General features: G+C 35.4%; 1 protein-coding gene across 2 annotated transcripts in view; it reads right to left on the reverse strand.

Moving 5' to 3' along the window:
* The window catches only part of ADAM10 (ADAM metallopeptidase domain 10), a 125,334-nt gene that overhangs the window by 69,631 nt on the left and 34,028 nt on the right, over positions 1–21,675 (reverse strand). For both annotated transcript variants that reach the window (XM_045822559.1, XM_045822561.1), the window contains exons 3-4: positions 5,390–5,508; positions 3,898–4,056 (exon numbers count right to left, since the gene is read on the reverse strand). In XM_045822559.1, coding sequence (XP_045678515.1) covers positions 3,898–4,056; positions 5,390–5,508 — 278 coding nt within the window. The remainder of the gene's footprint in view (positions 1–3,897; positions 4,057–5,389; positions 5,509–21,675) is intronic.

A 21,675-nucleotide genomic window follows, 5' to 3' on the forward strand; every position in this document is an offset into this window, starting at 1 on the left:
TGTATAATGCACCCCTGTACATAATGCACACCCACGTTTTTGGCCCAAACTTCCAGGAAAAAATAATCTTTGGTTTTAATTTTTAATTCAATCTTTTATCTATTTATAATTAGATACTTATGTTTTGTACTATAAATTTTAGCATTTATTTTTAAACATTATGGTACAAGAAATTTTTTTTAAGAAATTTTATGTAACAAATAATTACAAAACAGAAGAATAGGTACAAGTATTTCAGGCAGTACCCATGTACAATGTGCATCCTTATTTTTCCCTCAAAAATTTGGGCAAAAATGTGTGCATAATACATGGCAAAATACAGTAACACATATACAGAGAGATACCAAATACACTTAAACATATATACACAGTGACCTAAACAATCATGCTACCTTAGTTGTGAAAAAAAATTATTGGCACTTAAGCAAATTATATGAAAACAATAATATACAATATCTGTCCAGAAGGTATCCAGCCATGTAATATGAAAAACAGAGACATTTATTGAAGAAGATACACGATACAAGAAACACTGTACATAGGACAATGATGCCTCAGTCCCCTTCAAAGTAGGCACCTTGGGACCTCACACAGTTCTCCCAATTGCCATCAGCGGCCCTGTTGTATTGTCCTAATTCTCATCGACAGCCTGAAACTTCTTCCCTTTCCAAGGTGATTTTAGTTTTGGAAATAGCCAGAAATCACAGAGCATCAAATCTGGGTTGTAGGGGGTACAGAGTCACCTGGGTGATGTGATGTTTTGCCAAAAATCTCTACACAAGACATGATACATAAGTGGGCACATTGTGATGATGCTGCCAATCACCAGTCACCCACAGCTACAGCCTTCTGAATCATCTGAATAGCCTCCACAGAGGAATGTTCAAGCTTAACGCAAAATCTCATGCAGATTCTTTGCTCTCCTTGCTCAGTCATTTTGAGTGAGACGGCCACACAGTATACCTGCTCACTCAATGGCATTTACCTCCCCCACTGACTAGTACAGTGAAGTCATCATCATTCACACATACACATTCCAGTCATCTCTCCTTGGCTGCCAGCTTACATCATTCTCACTCAAACCATTTTCATTGTATTAACAATGGGTGTACTTTCTACAGGCAGACCTCATACATTAAAGGGACAACCTGTACCTTTGAATTAGTTGTAAAATAACCATCTTTGCTAAATACACTGAAAGAATTTGGCTTAAAACAGCAACAGATACAAATGTGTGATTTTAGGGAGGCTTACACATTTCCAAAAAGTCCCATAAACCCATGGAAACATGCCAATGTGAATTTATAGCTTTCTTTCATAAGTGAAGCATAAGAGCACATGGTTAAAAACATAAGAAGCACAATCAAGTGGCATTAGTGTTATAAGTCTTAGTTTCCTCATGTATAAAGTAGGGACAATAAGTGTGCCTATACCTCATAGGGTTATTATGAACATTAAATTTAAAGATTCAAGAACTGTATCTATTGCCAGGTACACATTGAATAGTAATAGCTATTTGTATTACTATTATTACTATTAGAACTTAGATATTCTACACAGAGAGGTTAAAGAGTCAATTAAAAGTAACTTTATCCTCTAGAGGGACAGACAAACTACAGCCTGCTGGACAAGTGAGTTCTTTTCTTTGGTGTGCAAGTTAAGGGTAACTTTTACATTTTTAAATGGCTGAAAAAAATAAAGAAATATTTTGTGTCATGTAAATATTACATGAAGTTTGAATTTAAGTAAATCTAACTAAAGCTTTATTGGACCACAACCACATGTAATCATTTACATATTTCCTATGGCTGTTTTCACACTACAATGGCAGAAACAAAGAGTTGCAATTAATCTCTCATGGCCCAGAAAGAGGAAAGTGGTTACTATTTTGCCCTTTACAGAAAAGATTTGCCAGCCCTTGGTGTAGAATCTAGAAGATAATAACTATTTAGAAAGTAAAAGGTATACACATGGTGGTTATCTTAAACCACATGCACCTTGACTGATTTTTTCAGATTGTTTCTCAAAAGTAATTATATTAATTTACAAGTACTAAATTGCTTTAAGCAATTCCTTCCCAAACCCTCAACCTCATATTGTTACATTTCCATTTACCAGAAAACCATTCTAAACATTACTATTTTTAAGTTCTAATACCACATTTGGTATATGAAAAGAATGTGAAATGGCCTCCTTACCTTAAATATATATGCCAAAAGGAACAGAACACTAAGTCTAATCCAATATAATTCATCTCCCAAGTGAACTCATTATTTTTGGGGGAAAAAAGGTTGACATAAAGGGAAACATTTGAAAGACTGTAATATACAAAGTGGACAAATGCAACTACATGATGAGGAAGAAATAAAAGTGGGGGGAACAAAGGAGAATATGCTTAAACTACTATACATCCAAATAGATTAGAAGAGAGAAACAAGAGAGATAAGATTCAAGACAAGAAATCATAAAAGGCAGAACAAACACAGTGGAGGGCACTTATGGGAAGTGTAAAGCAAAGGAAAAAGGGAAGATAAAGGTAAGTTTGAAATCTTTCAAATTACCTCTTCCTCTCCTTCCTTTCCTAAAAAACGTGTTTAATTTTGAGGAAATGTTATAGGGAAAATGTCTAAAGACTTTATTCCATATCTGTGAAGAACCTGCTCCAGACATAAATGGTATTTGGAATGTTAAAGGAGCAAAAAAATAGAAACTGAAGTTGGAGAACTTACACTGAATAGAAAAGGAGAATCTACAAAAAAATGAAATTTCTAACAAAATTACAAAGTAACGTGAAAATCAAGTAGATGATTAATTCTGTTGTCAGCAAGAAAGGAGGAAAAGGAATTCATATTCCAACTTGTGAAAGAGCTTACATAAAGAGGAGAGTTTGAAATACTAGGAAGGGAAGTTGGAAAAAATAAGGATGAGTAAAAATATGGGCAAATAGCATTAATGAATTTAGAATTCAGCAAGTAGCTAAAATTATAAATGTATCCCATCTAGAACAATTATGCTATGTTCTGCAGTAATAGAGCATCAGAAAAAACAAGCATTTAGACAGACTGTCAGAACTGATGGAACAAAAAGTCAAAATGGCTTTCCAGTACATTACTAGGGTAAGAATATTAATACTGACAATAAAGTTCTGGCTGTAGAAAGGAAATGAAGCAAGGAAGAAGCTGCCAAGTTAAAAACAAATAGGCAAAAACTGAGAGACCAGTCTAATTACACTCAAAAATAAAATGAGGGTTCAAGAGACACATAATTAGAGGAATGAATTTCTGTGGTATTTCATTAAAGCATTCTCATGATTAGAGGACTATGGATAGCCAATGGTAAAAATTAAAAGGTGAGGTCTAAATACATTTTGTACTCTTAAAACAAAGAAAAAGGACTCTCTCAACAAATTGCCATCATATAAAGACCACGGTAGAGGACAAAACCCATGGATTCTTAACAAACTGAAGTCATTATTTCAAGATTCTAAAAAAGAAATACTCAAAGGACTTAGAAATTATAAAAATACCTAAAATATCCACACTGACATTTATATATGAAGAAAATAATGTTTCAGTAGAATACACACAGATGTTACAGCACTAAATGACTAGCTCACATCAAAAAAGAGGATTGACAGCTCACTCACAGTTGGTTAACTTATAGTTCAAATAGACTTGAGTGTATATCAACAAAGTAGGACTGGTACGGACTGATAAGGAAATTGCCTCACTGTACTATTGCCCTATTATTCATTAAATTGAGTCTTTGGTTATGAAACTATTTTCTAGTCTAATAGCTCAGGAAAGAAAACAGTTCATGTCTCATTTTCTCCACATAGTTTTAACTATTTATGTCTTCTTTTTTCAAAAGGGTACTAGATAAAAGTTAAGTACTTACTAATATCATCTTCATGATAAATGACAGAGTGAAAAGGCAGAGTTCGGTCTTTAATATATCTCTCTGCTGGCTCAACATAAAATGTGCCACCATGAGTCTGGATGAATCCTTCAAATCTTCCATCAATAACAGACCCATGGCTAAAACTTCCTTCTTCACCTATTAATGAAAGCAACAAACTCTTGAAAATTTAATTTGCATGTACATGTTAACTTCATTTTTCTTTAAAGAGCTATTTGTATATATATTTTTAAAAACCTAAATATAAATTTACTGAGGAAAATGAATTTTAATACAAAATATATCAACCTAAATTTGAGATATGAACAGCAACTACTACTTAGTTAAAACATACACAATTATTAGTAGCAACAATGAAATAGAACATCTATCTGGTTGACAGTCACCTTCCCAGCACCTAGCTAGGTGCCTGGGCATATGTGCAATAATTAATAAATAATTGTTCAGTTAACGTAAACTTAGAAAAAGGCTAACAGGCCCACTGATGAAATAAACACTGTAAAAATAAAGATATTACATTCTCTTTTGAAATTTTGCTCTAACTGCTATAAGAAAAAAGTTCCTTTCCAACCTGATATATTCTTCATGAGCATATATGGCTTCCTTAACACCTTGAGGTTTTATAAATATTAATATATTTTTAAAATAAGATAGTGTCAAATATTTTAAAAGCAATCTGAACAAAAGCATACCAATATACTTTTTATAACACTGGACAAAGATTTGTAATACTGTCCCATCAATTATACTTCTCTAGTGAAAGAACACTAGAAAAAAGGTCTTTTTGATTCTCAACACGATCACAGAGAAAAGCGAAGCACTAGACATCAAGTGCTTTGAAGCGATGGAAGGAAGAAGGGGGTTTAAAAGTTAAATTTACTTAAACTTTTCTCATGAAAGCAAAAATCAGGCTTTTACAATATCTAAATTATAGATTAAAATTAACTAGTTAACTTTAAAGTAATTACAGACTTAAGCTAAGAGCCCACGACACTGGTATTTTAAGTTACGTGGCTTTTATCTGCAAACTGCCTTATACTTTTCTTTTCTTGACCATTACCTAGCAAAAAAAAGGGCAGAGACTGTGAGTTATTTGTCCAAAAATATAAATAATAAAAAACTAATAGAAAACTGTAATCTAACATTAAAAGCACAGCAAGGTTGCTGCTGATTTCTTCCTTGAATGGTCAGAAAACCATGAAAGACTTTGAAATTTTTTTTAAAAATCTAAGTTTGTAACCATTGAGAGAGCCAAATGTCATATCTTTTAGAAGCCAGACATTGCATAATTCAACATTAAACAAACATGTAAAAATAAATCAAAGGAGCACTTCATTCTTTAAAGATAATTATACCCTTCATGAGAGATTCAAATCTCCTCAGACTTTATTCCATCTTTTCTGAAATACTTGCCTATGCTTCAACACGTATATTTCCATGTGTAGAAAAAGGGTTCTAAGATTCAACTTACCATAAATATGTCCAGTGTAAATATGAGAGGTATCATAATCAAGTACTTTATTTGATGTTTCTACTTTAAATTCATCACTAAAAAGGGAAGTGTCCCTCTTCATTCGTAGGTTGAAATGTCTGTAACATGGGACAGGAAAAGGAAAAATGAAATTTAAAGGATCCAAATTTTAAACAATTTTTTTGTCTTTAGTAAAAAAGTCTGAAAAATGTAAGACTGTTTCACACAATTTGTCTATTTGGGAAATATACTGACCAAGATTTTCCTTTAAAAAAATCTGCTCTAAAATTCAGCCTAGCAGCTATGACTGAATTCTAAATTATATACAATTAAACAGTAACTGTCTAGGATATATATTTAAAAATAAATGCCAACAGGCTGACCCCTACATGGTAAAACAAGGTCATTGCAACAGCAACTACTTTGCTTGGAGATTAAAAAAACGAGCTTCTGGACCCAATTACTATTACCACTGGCTGTCTTCCCTCTCTAGTAATTCTACAACTTTGACATTTTCCCCTACTTTTTACAACTCAAAGAATATAATACATAGGAAAATGGCATCTATGTTAGGTACTTAACATCTCAGAAATACATGCTCTTTCGTTTACACGCACACACACAAAACATTTCAGTCCTTTATTTTCCCCCCAGGGCTTCTAACTCTTCCAATTATCTTTGGACCTTTCTCAGTTAAATTTGGGAACCCTAAAAGACTATGATATTAACTGAAATTGTACTCTTTCTAACTCTATAAAGGAGAGGGAAAGACCAAAATGTTGAGGTGAAATTAAATAAAAAATTTGGGAATCTAATCTTAAGCCTAAAATTTACTAGCCCAGGACTCCTGTCTGTGACATGAAGATAATACATTCTATCTTCTAGAACTGTTTTACGGATTAGAGATTATAATGTATGTAAAATCATTAACACAGTATCTGGCACATAGGAGATATACCATAAATGGTACTAAATTTGCTATCATTACTAAACTCTTAAAAGTGTATCAAATCTCTTACAATTTCTATAAACGTCTGAACATAACACAATTTCTATCAATGAACCTGACCCAGTTTCCAATTAGCCAACCTCCAAATGTTAACAGGAAGTGGAGCTCTGGAACTTACACACACTGCTGGTAGAATACAAAATGGTACAATCACTCTGGAAAACTGGCAGTTTTTTATAAAGTTAAATATAAAAAATTCTATGACTCATAATTCTACTCCGAAAGAAGTAAAAACATAAAACATATGTCCAACCAAACAATTAGACACAAATGTCCACAGCAGCTTTGTTCATAATAGCCCAAAACTGGAAATAACCTAATATGTCTATCAATGACTAAAGAGATAAAAAAAGATCATGGTTTGTTCATTCAATGGCAAACTACCAGCAAAAAAAACTACTGCAGTTTTGAAGATATTGAATACAAAAGAAAATACACAGTATAATTCCAAATATACATAATTCTAGAAGAGGTAAAACCTATCTATAGCGAAAGAAAGCAGATAGTGGTTACCTAGGTGAGAGAAACTAAGAGCAAAGGAGTATGAAGGAACTTATTGCTACAATGGAAGCATCCTATATATTGATTTGAATGTGGTTACAAAAGTATATACATCTGTCAAACTACACATTTGAAATGAATGTTTTATTTTACGTAAATTATACTTCAGTGAAGTAGATTTTAAGCAAAAAATTAATTTTCAAGTGAATAGGAGTCAACAGGGCATACTCATTAGCTTCAGAACATTGTCTATTTTATCTTTTCCCTATTTTCATGTCAGTCTTCATACCCTTTCATTTTGAGGCTGTACTCAGATTCCACTTGCCCAAAACCCTCACCAAAAACCACGGGCTTCTCATGTGCTGTGACAAGGACTCTAGGCTAGGAAAGGCATCCTCAGCAAGGAATCAATAAAGTCGAACATTTTCTAAATGGAAACTCCACAAATTTTAAAATAATCTATCCTAAACAAACAAGAATCTTGCCTGAATTCTTGTTGTACATTCTGTCTTTTCATAAAATTACTTCTGCCAACTACAGGAAATTTTTATCATATATACATGTATAAATACATTATATTTTAAAGGATCCCAGTATTTTGAAATAGTCATTATCATGATATATACTTTTAATTTACTAAACAAATATTACCTGTAAAAGAGCATCTTTGTTAAGGAGATTAAACAATAATTGTCAAAGAACTTTATATACTTATCATTCAGGATTTATTATTCTGTAAAATTATTTTACCCTAAAATTATTATAAGCAAGAGCATTAGTATTCTATACGGCAAAAATAAGAGGGGATGAGAGGGTAAAGGTTTCAGAAAGACATTTAAGTTCAACATAAGAATAATCTACGCTACACTCCCTTCCCTCCCCTCCCCAAAATAGTTTTATATCACTTAAAGTGTCTAAGCAGACAGCAACCCCAGAGGGCAGTTGTAACAGAAAGAATTTAAGAACACTTGAGGCAGATCCCTTCCAACCTTGATACTGATTTCATAATCAGAAAATTGTTTCATATATACAGAACATTATTCTTACTATTGATTTAAATTGAAATTAAAACCATATATAAAATCAGTTCTCAATGATCCATGCAGAGTCAAGTAGCAATAAATGAAACCAAAAAATCTGATCACAAAACCAAGTGAAGTTTTTATTAATTATATCAGAATTAATTTGCAACTAAAACATATATCAACAGATGAGGGAATAAAATAGAGGTGAGCATGGAAGGCAGGTAAATGGCAGAAAGAAGCCAAATTCAATTAAAGTCTGTCACAATCTATGAAAATACCTAAGAAAAACTGCAAAAGAATAATCAGAAACTAGATATATTTATTCTATTAACTAACTCACTGGATTCCAATTCCCTAATTTTGATCCTACTATCATCAGTTTGATAGTTCATATCTTTATACTATTTTAATATTTATATAAATTATAATTTCTTTGTAATATTCCTATTGAATAACATACTATAAAATAATAAAAATTAGCTAACCACATTCTGCCTTCCCAGTTTCTCAACAAGCCCCAAATAAAAAATAATCTAAAAACACAACCTAACAACTTGATTCTGTAATTGTTTGAACTTCTGGCTCAAAGGTCAGAAAAAGTGCAGTGAACACTGCCTTATAGAAACCACTGTATTCTGGGAAACCAGTTTAGTGATTCCTCAAAAAGTTAAACATCGAGATTACCATAGGATCCAGCAATTCTTATTCTAGGTATATACCCCAAAAAAACTGCAATCAGAGATACAACAGATACTTGTACACCAGTATGTATAGAAATATTATTCACAAAAGCCAAAAAATGGAAACAACCCAAATGTCCATTAACAGATGGATAAAAACTATAAGTAGTAAACACATACAATAGATTAATCAGCCTTAAAATGGAACAAAATTGATACATGCTATAACACAAATGGACCTTAAAAAAATTTCACTAAGTCTGACACAAAAGGACAAATATCATATGATTCCACTTACATGAGGTACTTAGAATAGGCAAATTCATAAAGATGGCAAGCAGAATGGAGGTTACCAAGGGCAGAATGGAGAGTTACTGTTTAAAGCGTATTTAGTTTCTGTTTGGGGTCATGAAAAAGCTCTAGAAATATAGACAGTGGAGACAGTTGCACAACACTGTGAATGTACTTGATGTCACTGAATTATACATTTAAAAAAGGTTAAAACAGTAAGTTACAAGTTATTTTATCACAATAGAAATTTTTTAAATCAATATATCCAAAAGCTGGAATATAAAATAAAATTATGTAGTTAGATATACCTTCCTTAGCAGTAAAAGTTAAAAGAGATTTGGTTAAGATAGTGGTATGTGGAGAAAGGTGGGTTTGGCTGGGGTTGGGGGGAGTCGAGGGGGTAAATGCAGATAACTGTAATTGAACAACAATAAAATAATTTTTTTAAAAAGATAGTGGAATGTTTTATGATGAGGATGATGAAATTACATAACATTCTTTTAAAGTTATATAGGTTTATGATTTTTAGCATTTTTACATATATTACTGCATTTTATCCTCATGTAACACTGCAAAAAAGGCATGATGCATATTTTTATCAGAGTATGGCTCAAGGTCACAAGACTAGAATTAGGACTAAAATCCCAGTATTTTGTTGCTGCATATCATTCTTTCTACCATACCACATGCCTCTCAAGCATGTAATAAAAAAAGTCAATATACACTGAGTGTTATAATGTAGTGTTATCAGTCTCCACCGACAAGTCACCTTTTAAAATCTAAACAAATACAAATAACATATATAAATAAAAATTTAACTTTGACTTTCACTAGATACTGTACTTTGCAACACCATCGTAAGAAATCCTCTTTAATTATTAATGCTTGAGCCACTTTCAAGACTAAGGCTAAACTCTGTCCCCTTTTACTGTTTCTTTCAGCATATTTAATTCTCTTCATTATTGTAATATAATGCACTGTCATTAAACTTTAGATTTCCGCCCTGGCTGGTGTGGCTCAGGGGACTGAGTGCTGGCCTGCGAACTAGGGGGTCACTGGCTCGATTCCCAGTCAGGGGACAGGCCTGGGTTTCAGCTGGGTCCCAAGTGAGGGACAAAAGGGGAGTAGCCACACATTGATGTTTCTCTCCCTCTCTCTCTCCCTCTCTTCCCCTACCTCTAAAAATAAATAAACAAAATCTTAAAAAAAAAAGTTAGACTTCCTTGGAGGCAATAAGATGCTCTGTATAAAGAACACTATTTTCACTGGGAATGTTTTTCTACCCATAGATTTAACCACTATATTGATTTTATGGATCAATAGCATTTTCTTTTATCTTGATTACTGTAGTTCCATTAAATTCTTTTTTGTCTTTTCTCAGTGGCAGTTCAGTAAAGTTATAAAGAATGGGGTGAAATTATAAAGGAGAAAAATCAGTTAACAAATGACAGCAATGTGAAAAAAACAGACCGGAGTCCAATTTTGCAGCTTCAGTAATATGACCGCTCAGTTGTACCATGTGGTGAAAACAGCTGCTTTCCTTCCTTAGGCTTTATAAAAGCACTCTACCTCTAAAGCAAACAAATAACAAAGGTACCAGAACCACCTCTGGTACAGAACAAGATAAATTATGTTAAGATATGATTCTGTAAGTTTCTGGAATGTCATATACCTTCTACATCTTTATAAAAGAGCTATATTTCTATAGATTAGTAGAACAGTAAAAGAGTAAAAAGTTGCATTTTCCTATATGATTGCTACTTTGGCTGAAGATAGTATGGCTTTGATTCTCAGAACAGAACACTGCAAAAAGTTAAGGGCGCATACCTCAAACTGAAGTAATTTCAAGACCAAAAGCCTCAATTAAGTACCTTGATAACAAAGGGAAGAAACCTGAGAGCAAAAACCATGTTTCAAAGTATGTCAGTGTAATGCAGCAGTCCCAGAAACCAAGACTGTCTTCGTGAACAGAGGTCTATCATGTCTAAATGAACAGGTCTACAGTAGGTCTGAGTTCGTTATTCCCAGGGGGACTGAACGTAATAGGTTATCCCTGATGTCTCTAGATATTCTTTTCTCTCACCTTCCTCTTAATAAAAATACTTGAGAGAAACTCACATCCAAATTATTTTTTAAGACAAGTTGCCAATATTAATATCAAATATCACTGAGTCAAATCTCTAGTTTACCTCCACTAGTACACTTTTTGAAACAGAAAAGCCTTTTCAAATTATCTTAAAGAAGCCAACATTAAAAGGGGGTGAGGCGTAGAACAGGTTGGTAGAAGGGGAAAGGGCAGAGTCAGCCCATGTGCACCTCAATGGACAGTACCTGAGATATCCTCCACAGAAATTCTAGTGATCAACAGTTTGAAAAACACTAGTTCCAGGCTTAGCTAATGGCCCTGAAGTAGATAAATTACCTCAAATAGGCAAAAATAGATAAACAAAAATCCTAAAGAGTCTTCCAGAAAGATAAAATTGAAACTAAAACTTAAACTAAAACCCTGTATAAGAAGACAAGTAGATCATCATTGTGGGTCTTCCCCCTACAAAGTAGAGCCAAGGGGAAGACTCTATCATAGGGCATGATAACAGAATATATGATTACATGTATTATCCATGATTACAGAATAAGCAGATCTATCCATTGGAGAGAGGAAAAACAGGTTTCTATAAATACTTTCTGAACTTCAGTAACTATGTAACTAAACAATTAGCAAGCGAAACTACTATCTATAAAACACTGAAACAATGAGATTTAGGAGTAGAATGAGACTTTACTCAGATATTTAATATAAATTAAATGTATAAAATCATAAAGATCACCTAAATTTTCTAATTTCACAAATCAGGGAAGGCTGGTCTGACCAAGATCACATGAATAAAATCAGAGCTTGAATCTAAACCAGAGTCTTCATTAGCCAACCAATGATCTTTCCACCACACCAAGCTACAGTTCACTCCTTAGAGAGCTCTAGGATAGCAAAATACAGGGCATCTTCCTAGAGAAAGACAAAAAATGAAAAACTGACTTAAAAAGCATAGACAGTGGTATTATAGCTAAAAGAAGAATGTGCAATGGAAGGAAATCTAAAAGAAAGCAATCAAAGAAGTTAAAATGGTTGTATACATACAAAGAAAGTAATTAGAACCATGAACTTGGCTATATGCTATTCCTTCATTCCATAAATGTTTAATGAGCACTTTCTGGGTCAAGCACAGGGATACAGGCATGAACAACACAATTCACAGCATACACTGTAGCTTATATGTAATTAGTGAGCAAAAAGGGAGGGAAGAGGAGAGAAAAGGAGGAAGATGGTCTTACAGTAATGAACACTATGATGAAAAACAAAGCAGGATAAAAGGACAGAGTGGTGGAGGAAAAGAGGATGTTATTTTACAAAGGTAGTTGGAAAGATTCTGTGAATAGAAGACATTTGAACAGACTTGAATGCAGTGAAGGAACAACAGCCATGTAGATGTGGAGAGGACGTGGGGAAGGGTTTGGGGTAGAGAGGAACTACAAGTGCTAAAGGCATGCACCGTGTGTTGGAATAAAGTCACTGGGGCCCCAGTGGTATAAAGAAGAGGAAGGAGGGAAGAGATAAGATAGAAGAATAGAATCTGGCACACAGAAGGGACTCCAAAACCTTTGTTGAATTAATGAAGATGTACCTGGGCAGCTAGCAGGCTATTCTTTATGTGGCAAACTTTCTCTAAAACATCTCTATGCTACAATATGCATCCCTTCAAACCACAATATTCCCTATTCCCCTTTGGGTGGGAGTGAGAAATGGAAAGAGAACTTGCCCTTCTGCCACATATTTTCATCATTTCCAATTTCTCCTTTTTAAAAATAAAACTTATCACCTCTTCCTTACACTCCTCAATTATTCCACTCCCATCCACATTTTCTTGTCCCTATTACTTTCCCACATCCAAGGAGGCCTGAAGATCCCTCCACTCCAAGATCTACTCCCAGGCTCCACCCATCCAACTGTGGCTAATCAAGTCACTCTGCTCTCCTTCCCTGGAGATACGTGGGTGCTTTATTCACTTCTCATCCTCAGTCCCCCTCCAACTTAAAATGAAGTTTCTAAAGAAACTGAGGTACTGTTGTCCTCCTATAGGAAAGTGTTTGATAGCTTTCTGATTTGTCCTGCAATAATCTCAACTTCCAGAAGAAAAAGAACACAATGATGGGAACTTATACTCTAGATTTAATGTGGATAAACTGTAAGTAGTTATGGTTGATAATGTAGTGACAGGAATGTAGGAGAAAAAAACCATTATCATCCTATCACTTTATAGTTTACGAAAACAAGAAAAAAACACATAAAATAGCAATGGTTTTTAGTAAAGTATATTCTTAAATGTTCACAGAAATCACAGTTAAATAAAATCTCCTATTTGGGGACTTTAAACCCATACAAGTAAAGGTGAATGATCATGTCTCAAAACCATCATTCAGTATTAAGTTGGATAAAGTGACCTCTGAAGTCTCAAGATAAATTATCTCAGTTTGACAGGTGAGAGTATATTATTTGTCAAACTGAACAATAAAAAGATTTTGGAACTAAAATAAAACAGTTTTGAATGTAAACAGCAATTAAAAATAAAATGTTAAAAAATAATTTTAAGAAATTTTAAAAGTCAGTAAAAAAAAAAAAAGATTTTGGGCCCTGGCTGGTGTGGCTCAGTGGATTGAGCAACAGACTGTGAACCAAAGGGTCACTGGTTTGACTCCCAGTCAGGGCACTACCTGGGTTCCAGGCCAGGTCCCCAGTTGGGGGTGCTCAAGAGGCAACCACACATTGATGTTTCTCTCTTTCTCCCTCCCTTCCCTTCTCTAAAAATAAGTAAATAAAATCTTTAAAAGAGAGAGAGAGAGAGATTTTGGGAGTCACATATATGGCCAGAACAGCTTTACTAAGAACCAAAAAAAAAAAAAAGTTTATACTTCATACATTTGGGGAAAAATTAACCAAGCTATACTCAAAAGATAACTGGGTCCCTGTAATCAATCACCACAGAAATGGTAGAGATGTTTCCTCAAAGACGTTAGCCCAATATGCTCTCTTAACCAAAATATATTGGCTATTATATTGAATCATTAGGAATTCAAACAAAAAAAAGTTATGTCTTTACTCTTTTCCTGTACATGACTAACATGTGTCCAAAATGGGACTACTCTGTGGAATTACATCCAGCAAGATCAAACAGAACTAGAGAAATTCAAAGAAGGATAAGTAACATGGACTAAGAATACTGCTAATGTTCATCATAACAAGAGCAAGAAGCAACAACTGACCACTCACCTCCTTGAAAAATTTTTCCTTGGCTTCTAGTATACCATGCTCCCAGCTTTTCTTCCACTTTTCTTACCTCTCTTTTTAAGTCTTTGCATCCTCTCCTACACCTAAATCCTTAAATATTGGCATTTAGCACTGCTCTCTCCTAGGCCCTCCTCATCAACTTTTTATAACATGTCCAAAACTAACTTACAATTTCCTTTCAAACTTATAGCCATTTCAGTATTCCCTATCTTAGCAAATGGTCCCAGTAACCCCTCCATTGCTAGAATCAGTTAACAGTCACACGTGATTCCCTCTCTAGATACCTCACTACATGTCAGCTAAGTCCAATAAATTCTACCTTCAAAATATTTTTCAAAGCTATTCACTCTCTTTCATCAACTCTAGTGCCACCTTAATCCAGGCTACCAGTTCCCATAAGGACCAGTGCAACAGCCTGCTAAATAATGTCATGCATGTAGTCTTCATTCACAGCCAGACTAAACGTTTTAAACATCACAAAAGTACTTATCATTAAAATGGTCCCTGGCTAAGTAAAAACCTGTCACCGTGACTTACATAACCTCTCAAAGATCTGGCTCACACTTCCTTGCACAGGCTCATTTGAAATCTTTTTCCCTCACATTTTAAGCACCAGGCAATCCATGAGCATGCCATTTCTCATCTCAGTATCTTTGCACATACTGTTTCCTCTGTCTGGACCACACTTCCCCCACTTCTTTACCTAACCAACTCCTTCAGTCATCCTTCCAGCATCAATTTAAATGACATCTCCTAAGTGCAGTCTTTCCTAAACTCCAGAAAAGATGGCATCCCCCTGTGTTCCCACAGCAATCTTCTGAGCATTCCTTTCTTAACATTTACCAACAGGTCTCATTACTAATCCAATACCTGTCATTCTCATGAGTCCATAAACTCCACCAAGAGCAAGGACCTGTCTTGTTCAGCTACTGTATTCCTAGTGACTACTAACATGCCTGTAATACATTAGATGCTTAATAAATATGTAAAACAATAAAACAGTTGAAACACATCAAAACATGAAGTTGGACTTAGTAAATTATGGCGTGTTAAGACTATAGAAACATCCCTTAATAGCTCAAATAAATTTAAACAAAAGGAAATGCATAGTATGTTTGTTCATTCCATTTAGAGATCAAAATTCCACTTAACTGAATTTGTAGTTTAAGTTTTTTGTTTGTTTGTTTTTTCAATCCTCACCCAAGGACATACTCATTGATTTGAGAGAGAGGAAAGAGGAGAGAGAAACACTGATGTGAGACAGAAACATCAATCGGCCTCCCCTACCCCCTAAACAACCCCCCACTCCACTGCACACAACCCCATCAGGAATCAAACTACAACGCAGGTACGTGCCCTGACCAGGAATCAAACCCACAATGCGTCTTTTATTTTGGAACATGGGATGATGTTCTAACCAAATGACCCACCCAGCCAGGGCTAGGGTTTCTCTAGGGAAAAAAAAAATTACTATTGCTGTATAACACAACTATTTGTCCCATACAATCATATCTACAATTTTTGATCTGCTAGACTTTTAACTCTCTATTCAAGTACCAAATACATCTGTCAACCCAAAGATGTACAGAAAAGTTCTAATAAGTTATAGAGAGGTTGTAAGGACTTTCCAGTCAAAACAGTGGCATAGGTAAACACAGCTCACCTCCTCTCACAACAACATAAAAATTACAACTAAACTATAGAAACATCATTCAGAATTGTCAGAAATCGAGCTTAAGGAAAGTCCTATAAAAACGGAACTAGAGAACAAACTACATTGTGATTCGTAGGAGGGGCAGAGACAAGGAACAGGCTGGTCCCACACCCACATATGACAAATAAAAATTGGCAGGGATATCTGAGGAGGGAAGAGTCCAAGTCCCACAACAGCCCCCACCCCAAGCCCAGGGTTCCAGTGCCAGAAAGGTAAGTTTCAAAAACTTCTACCTATAAAAACAAGTGGGGATTGAGGCTTTGGAAGACAGATAACTGGTGAAATGTCTGAAGTTCCTCTTAAATGGCCCATTCACAGACTTCCCTGCCCTACCCACTGTAAGCTCCAGCACAGGGGCAGCAGACTGAAAGGCACCAGAGGCATATGGGAGGAACTGAATTCTCCAGCATCAGGATGAGAGTTGGGGAGTGGCTTCCTCCTAGAAAGAAATGCTAGCAGAGGCCACTGTTCCTTTTCCAAGCCCTACAGCACAGAGCCACCCACAGACCTGGCAGGCAGAGTCCCTATCAGAGAATCCACCAACCTGGCTCACACTGTATGCTCCATCCTGGTGATTCTCTGAGACCCTACCCCACCCAACTTTCAGGCCAACCCAACCTGTTTCCAGTGGCATTTCCATACGAATGGTCCATGCTTCAGATTTCCCTAAATTCTCTCAAGCAAGCAGCATCTGATTCAGCAAGCCCCATTTCTCTCACTAAGTTGCCTGAGGTCCAGCACTATCAGCAGCCAGCCTTGGTTCTCAGCTTGGCTTCACCTGAGTACTTCCGAGCCCAGCCCAAGTAGCAGCCATCTACAGATTGTTTGGTAGCTTATGCTATGTGACCCATGACAAAACACAAGCATGGGTGACCTTGGAATTGCCAATAACAATCAAGGCTCACTACAATAGGGGGTTGTTCATAGCCCATACAGTGGGCACACCTGGAATACTCAGCTTGGGTAATAGGGGAGGCTGTGCCCCTGGCCCTACAGGACACCAGCTACAATAGGTGATTCTACCAAGCTTGGGAGATGTAGCAGCTTTACCTACTACATAAAAACAAACACAGGGAGGCTGCCAAAATGAGGAAACAAAGAAACAGGTTCCAAATGAAAGAACAGGTTCCAGAGCAAGAAATAAACAAAATGGAGACAAGCAAGCTACTAGATGCAGAGTTCAAAATACTGATTGTAAGGATGCTCAGTGAACTCAGGGGAAGAGCAGATGAACTCAAAGAGAACTTCAACACCATTAAAAAGGACATGAAAACCATGAATAAAAAAACAATTAGTGCCTGGCTGGTGTAGCTCAGTGGATTGAGCGCGGGCTGCAAACTCAAGCATCGCAGGTTCAATTCCCAGTCAGGTAACATGCCTTGGTTGCAGGCCATGGCCCTTAGCAACCACACATTGATGTTTCTCTCTCTCTCTCTCTCTCTCTTTCTCTCTCTCCCCCTCCCTTCCCTCTCTTAAAAAATATAAATAATCTTTAAAAATACAACTAGTAATAAAGGATACAGTAACTGAAATGAAAAATAATTTACAGAAAATCAACAGTAGAATGGATGACATCAAGAATCAAATCAGTGATTTGCAATACAAGGAAGCAAACAAACAAACAACCAGAACAGCAAGAAAAAAGAATCCAAAAAAATAAAGATAGTGTAAAGAGCCTTTGGAACAACTTCAAGCATACCAACTTTATTATCAGGGAAGTGTCAGAAGAAGAGAGAAAGCAAGAAAATGGAAATCTGCTTCAAAAAATAATGAAAGAAAACTTCCTTAACTTGGTAAAGGTAATAGACATGCAAGATCAGGAAGTTCAAAGACTCCCTATCAAGATGAACTGAAAGAGGCCCACCATGAGACACATTATAATTAAAATGCAAAAAGATAAAAACAAAGAGAGAATCTTAAAAGCAGCAAGAGAAAAGCAGTCAGTTACCTTAGGGAGCTCCCATAAAACTATAAGGTGATTTCGCAAAAAAAAAAAAAAAAAAAATACTTTGCAGGTTTGAAGGGAGTAGCAAGAAATATTCAAAGTGATAAAAAGCAAGGACTTACAACCAATATTACTCTACCCAGCAAAGCTATTAAGAATGGAAACAGATAAAGAGCTTCCAGACAAGAAAAAACTAAAGAAGTACATCACCACCAAATCAGCATTATAAGAAATGTTAAAGGGTCTTCCTTAAGAAGAAGATAAAAAATATGAATAATAAAATGGCAACAAATACATATCTATCAACTGTCAAATCTAAAAAATAAAATAAACAAACAAGCAGAACAGAAACAGAATCATAAATGCAAAGAACGTTTTTGATGGTTGCCATTTGGGAGGTGGTAGGGGTGTGGGGCTAAAAAGGTGAAGGGATAAGAAGTACAAATTAATAGTTACAGGATAGTCATGGGATTGTAAAGTACACATAGGAGGCGGAGTAGCCAAAGAACATATATGCATGACCCATGGACATGGACGACAGGATGGGGATTGTCTGAGGGAGGGAGGGAGGCTGGGTGGAGAAGGCAAAGGGGAAAAAATGGGGACAATTGTAATAACATAATCAATAAAATATAACTTTTAAAAAAGAAGTTATGATACAATCAAGTGAAAAATCAATATTCAGAAGTTATTTCAAAAAGGAACTGTACATGTGATTACCAAAAAATGTTTATTATTTTTTCATCCTCACCCTAGGATACATTCATTGATGTATCCTAGAGAGAGGAAAGGAGAAAAATAGAGAAAAAGAGACAAATGTCATTGTGAAAGAGAAATATCCATCAGTTGCCTCCCATACATGCCCTGCCCAGGGATCAAAGCCACAACCTAGGCGTGCACCCTGGCCAGAGTCAAACCCACAACCTATTTGTGTACAGACAACACTCCAACCAACTGAGTCACCTGGCCAGGGCACCAAAGAATTTTTAAACATATTTATTAGTTTAAAAATATCACACTATTATAAAAGATTTCACTGATGCTTAATAGAACAATCCAAACAAGAACATTAAAAAACTGATCTAAACACATCCATTCAACACAGTTATATAAAGAGTTTTTAGGTACAATGAAATAGGATAAACATTTAAATAACCTTCAGTCATATAAAATCCTTGCTACACTTTTAAGAAATAGTGCTATAATTTACATGGAGCTTAATCACTTGGAAAACTGAAAAAACAAGGCAGACTATGAATCCTAATTAAAAAGTGCTTATCTTACTAAAGACCCAACTGCTTATGCAACAATTTAGTATGAAATATAACTTATAGTTGAGGACAATGATGGCTGGGCTCTTCTACTAGACATACACCTAATTTCTGACATTTACTGTCTAAGTCACCAACTCTAGAAACTCTGACATTATATACTCTTTTCGGGCACAGCCTGTTGAATAGCAACTTTTAGAGAAAACTATGCACCTAAAGAATTAAAAATAGTCAGAAAAACTCTTCCATTTCCTTTTCAAAATAAGAAGGAAGCTTGGTTTAAGTTTTTCTTAAAACTCATTCAATCTCTTCCACATAAAGCCACTAGGCTAGTAATTAAAAACATGTAAAATAAAAATAGTTCATGTCAAAATCATATTTAAGAAGCTAAACTCAGAGCAATCATCAGCTCTTAATTTAGCTTCTTTAATACAAAATTAACATGAGCACAATTCAGCTCTTGTTTTTTCTTATGATTCAGTATGTAATTTAAATAGCTAGTTGTTCTTCCAGATTTTTAAAAAACATATTTCTATGCTTTTAATTCCTATGTGAAGAGGAATCAAGAATAAAAAATTATCGCATCCTAGAAAATCACAGCTGAGACAAAAAGCAGTGTAAAATATACTTAAACTAATAATATATGTTAATACATATTATAGCAGACATAAATTAGGTATTAAGTAAATAGCATTTTCCTTTAGGAAATTTTGCTGATACTTGCTCAAATTTTGATGGAAATAATTTAAGTACCAAGTCCGTATTTTTCAAAATTTTGTTTTTCCACATCCATAACAATAGCATTTTACACAATTCAAATCCACTGTCCTGCTTGCTCTTCTTTATGAGCTGGCATCCATCTGCGTTCCCTGGACTTAACCTCTGACTCTCAAAGTACGCTGGTTTGTCATCAGAGGTAACAGTGCCCTAGGTTTCTACTACACCATTCATTATAGACAAATATAAAGCCCAAGACACTTCCAGAATAACCCAACTCCAGACAAGATCTATCAAAAAAAATATGTATGCCTTTTACAAATTACCTGGGCCACATGCTTCATAATAAATATTAGGGAAAAAACATACCTTTGCTTTACTGAGAAACAAGAATCAGTTTTCTCAATTCAGAAACTGCTTCACTTGGATAAGTTCTGATAAGTGGGATGCCTGAATGATATGCCCTAAGAGCACTGCTTCTTCCTCTAGGCTCACTTAGCAATAAGTATTACAATATTTATCAATTTTATTATAACTTTGTTAACACACATATACCCACTTTCCCCCATGAACATGAGTTGTATATTTTAATTGGGACGACAAAATAAAATACCTAATTTGGATATATTCTAGAAAATGTAACGTTAATTAAACTTCTGATCAAAGTACCTGAGATGACTACTTATTACAGAGCTTGAGATTTCCTGGTTTCCAGGTCCTCCGCCTCAGCCAAAAACAAGTTCTCTATCATCTTTGAATATCTATAGCATTTTATCTATAAAGCACCATATCACATTTTCCTCCTACACAATGACATATGCATTGCTTGCTGTCCTGATTAGATCTGTTTGATTTATTTTTCTATCACCAACAGCTTAAACTAGGTAAATTTTAACTAGCATTCAATATTTTTTGGATGACTAAATAACATCATGAGAATACTTGTGCGCTCTCTCCCTCTCTCTCTCTCTCTCTCTCTCTCTCTCTCACACACACACACACACACACACACAGATCTAATAAAAATCTAATGATATAACAGGAATGTGGTATCCAAACCCAAGGCATCTAGAATCTCAACTTTTTCTTTTGGCAGTCACACCATATTTGGAATAAAGTATTAAATTTATTTTGAGGTGGTCACTAAAACCTTAGGGAGATTTAATGGTTGTATTAATTACTTCATGGTACGAATAATGAAAAGATAATTTTAAAATACAGCCCTGAAGCTGCCCTGATGACTGACTCAGTTAGCTGGAGCATCATCCAGCAAAGCAAAAGGTCGCTGGTTCAATTCCTGGTCAGGAAACATGCTTAAGATCGGTCCCTGGTTGAGGTACATGTGACAGGCAACTGATTGATGTTTCTCTCTCACATCAATATTTCTCTCTCTCTCTTTCTCTGTTGGGAAATGCCCTGCCTGGTTTCAGGAGCTGTAACCCCCCATGGCTAAGGCTGAGTGAGCAACCTTCGGACCATAAGCCACTAAGGAGACAAAGCTTATCTCTCTGGCAGGAGCACAGCTTCTGCTCCTTTTTCTATAACTGGCCCCCAATGCTTGATCAGTTAGCCAATGACTGGTAAGATTCCCCAAGGGGGGAACGACCTAAGACAGACATGATCACGTGGAGGCCCCAGGGAAGGACTTGGGGGGCTATGGAGAAAGGGGGTGATGGGCCCTCACCCCTCGGCTTTGACAAAGCCTGAGTCCTCATTCTGCCTGCAAGAAGTCTCCTAATTTCTTAGCTATCTTACCTCCTGCGCATGACTTAAACCTGAAACAATGACAGAG

The sequence above is a fragment of the Phyllostomus hastatus genome, unplaced genomic scaffold (assembly GCF_019186645.2).
Source record: "Phyllostomus hastatus isolate PE091 unplaced genomic scaffold, TTU_PhHast_1.1 phas_scaffold_501, whole genome shotgun sequence".
In the NCBI taxonomy this organism is placed as follows: Eukaryota; Metazoa; Chordata; class Mammalia; order Chiroptera; family Phyllostomidae; genus Phyllostomus; species Phyllostomus hastatus.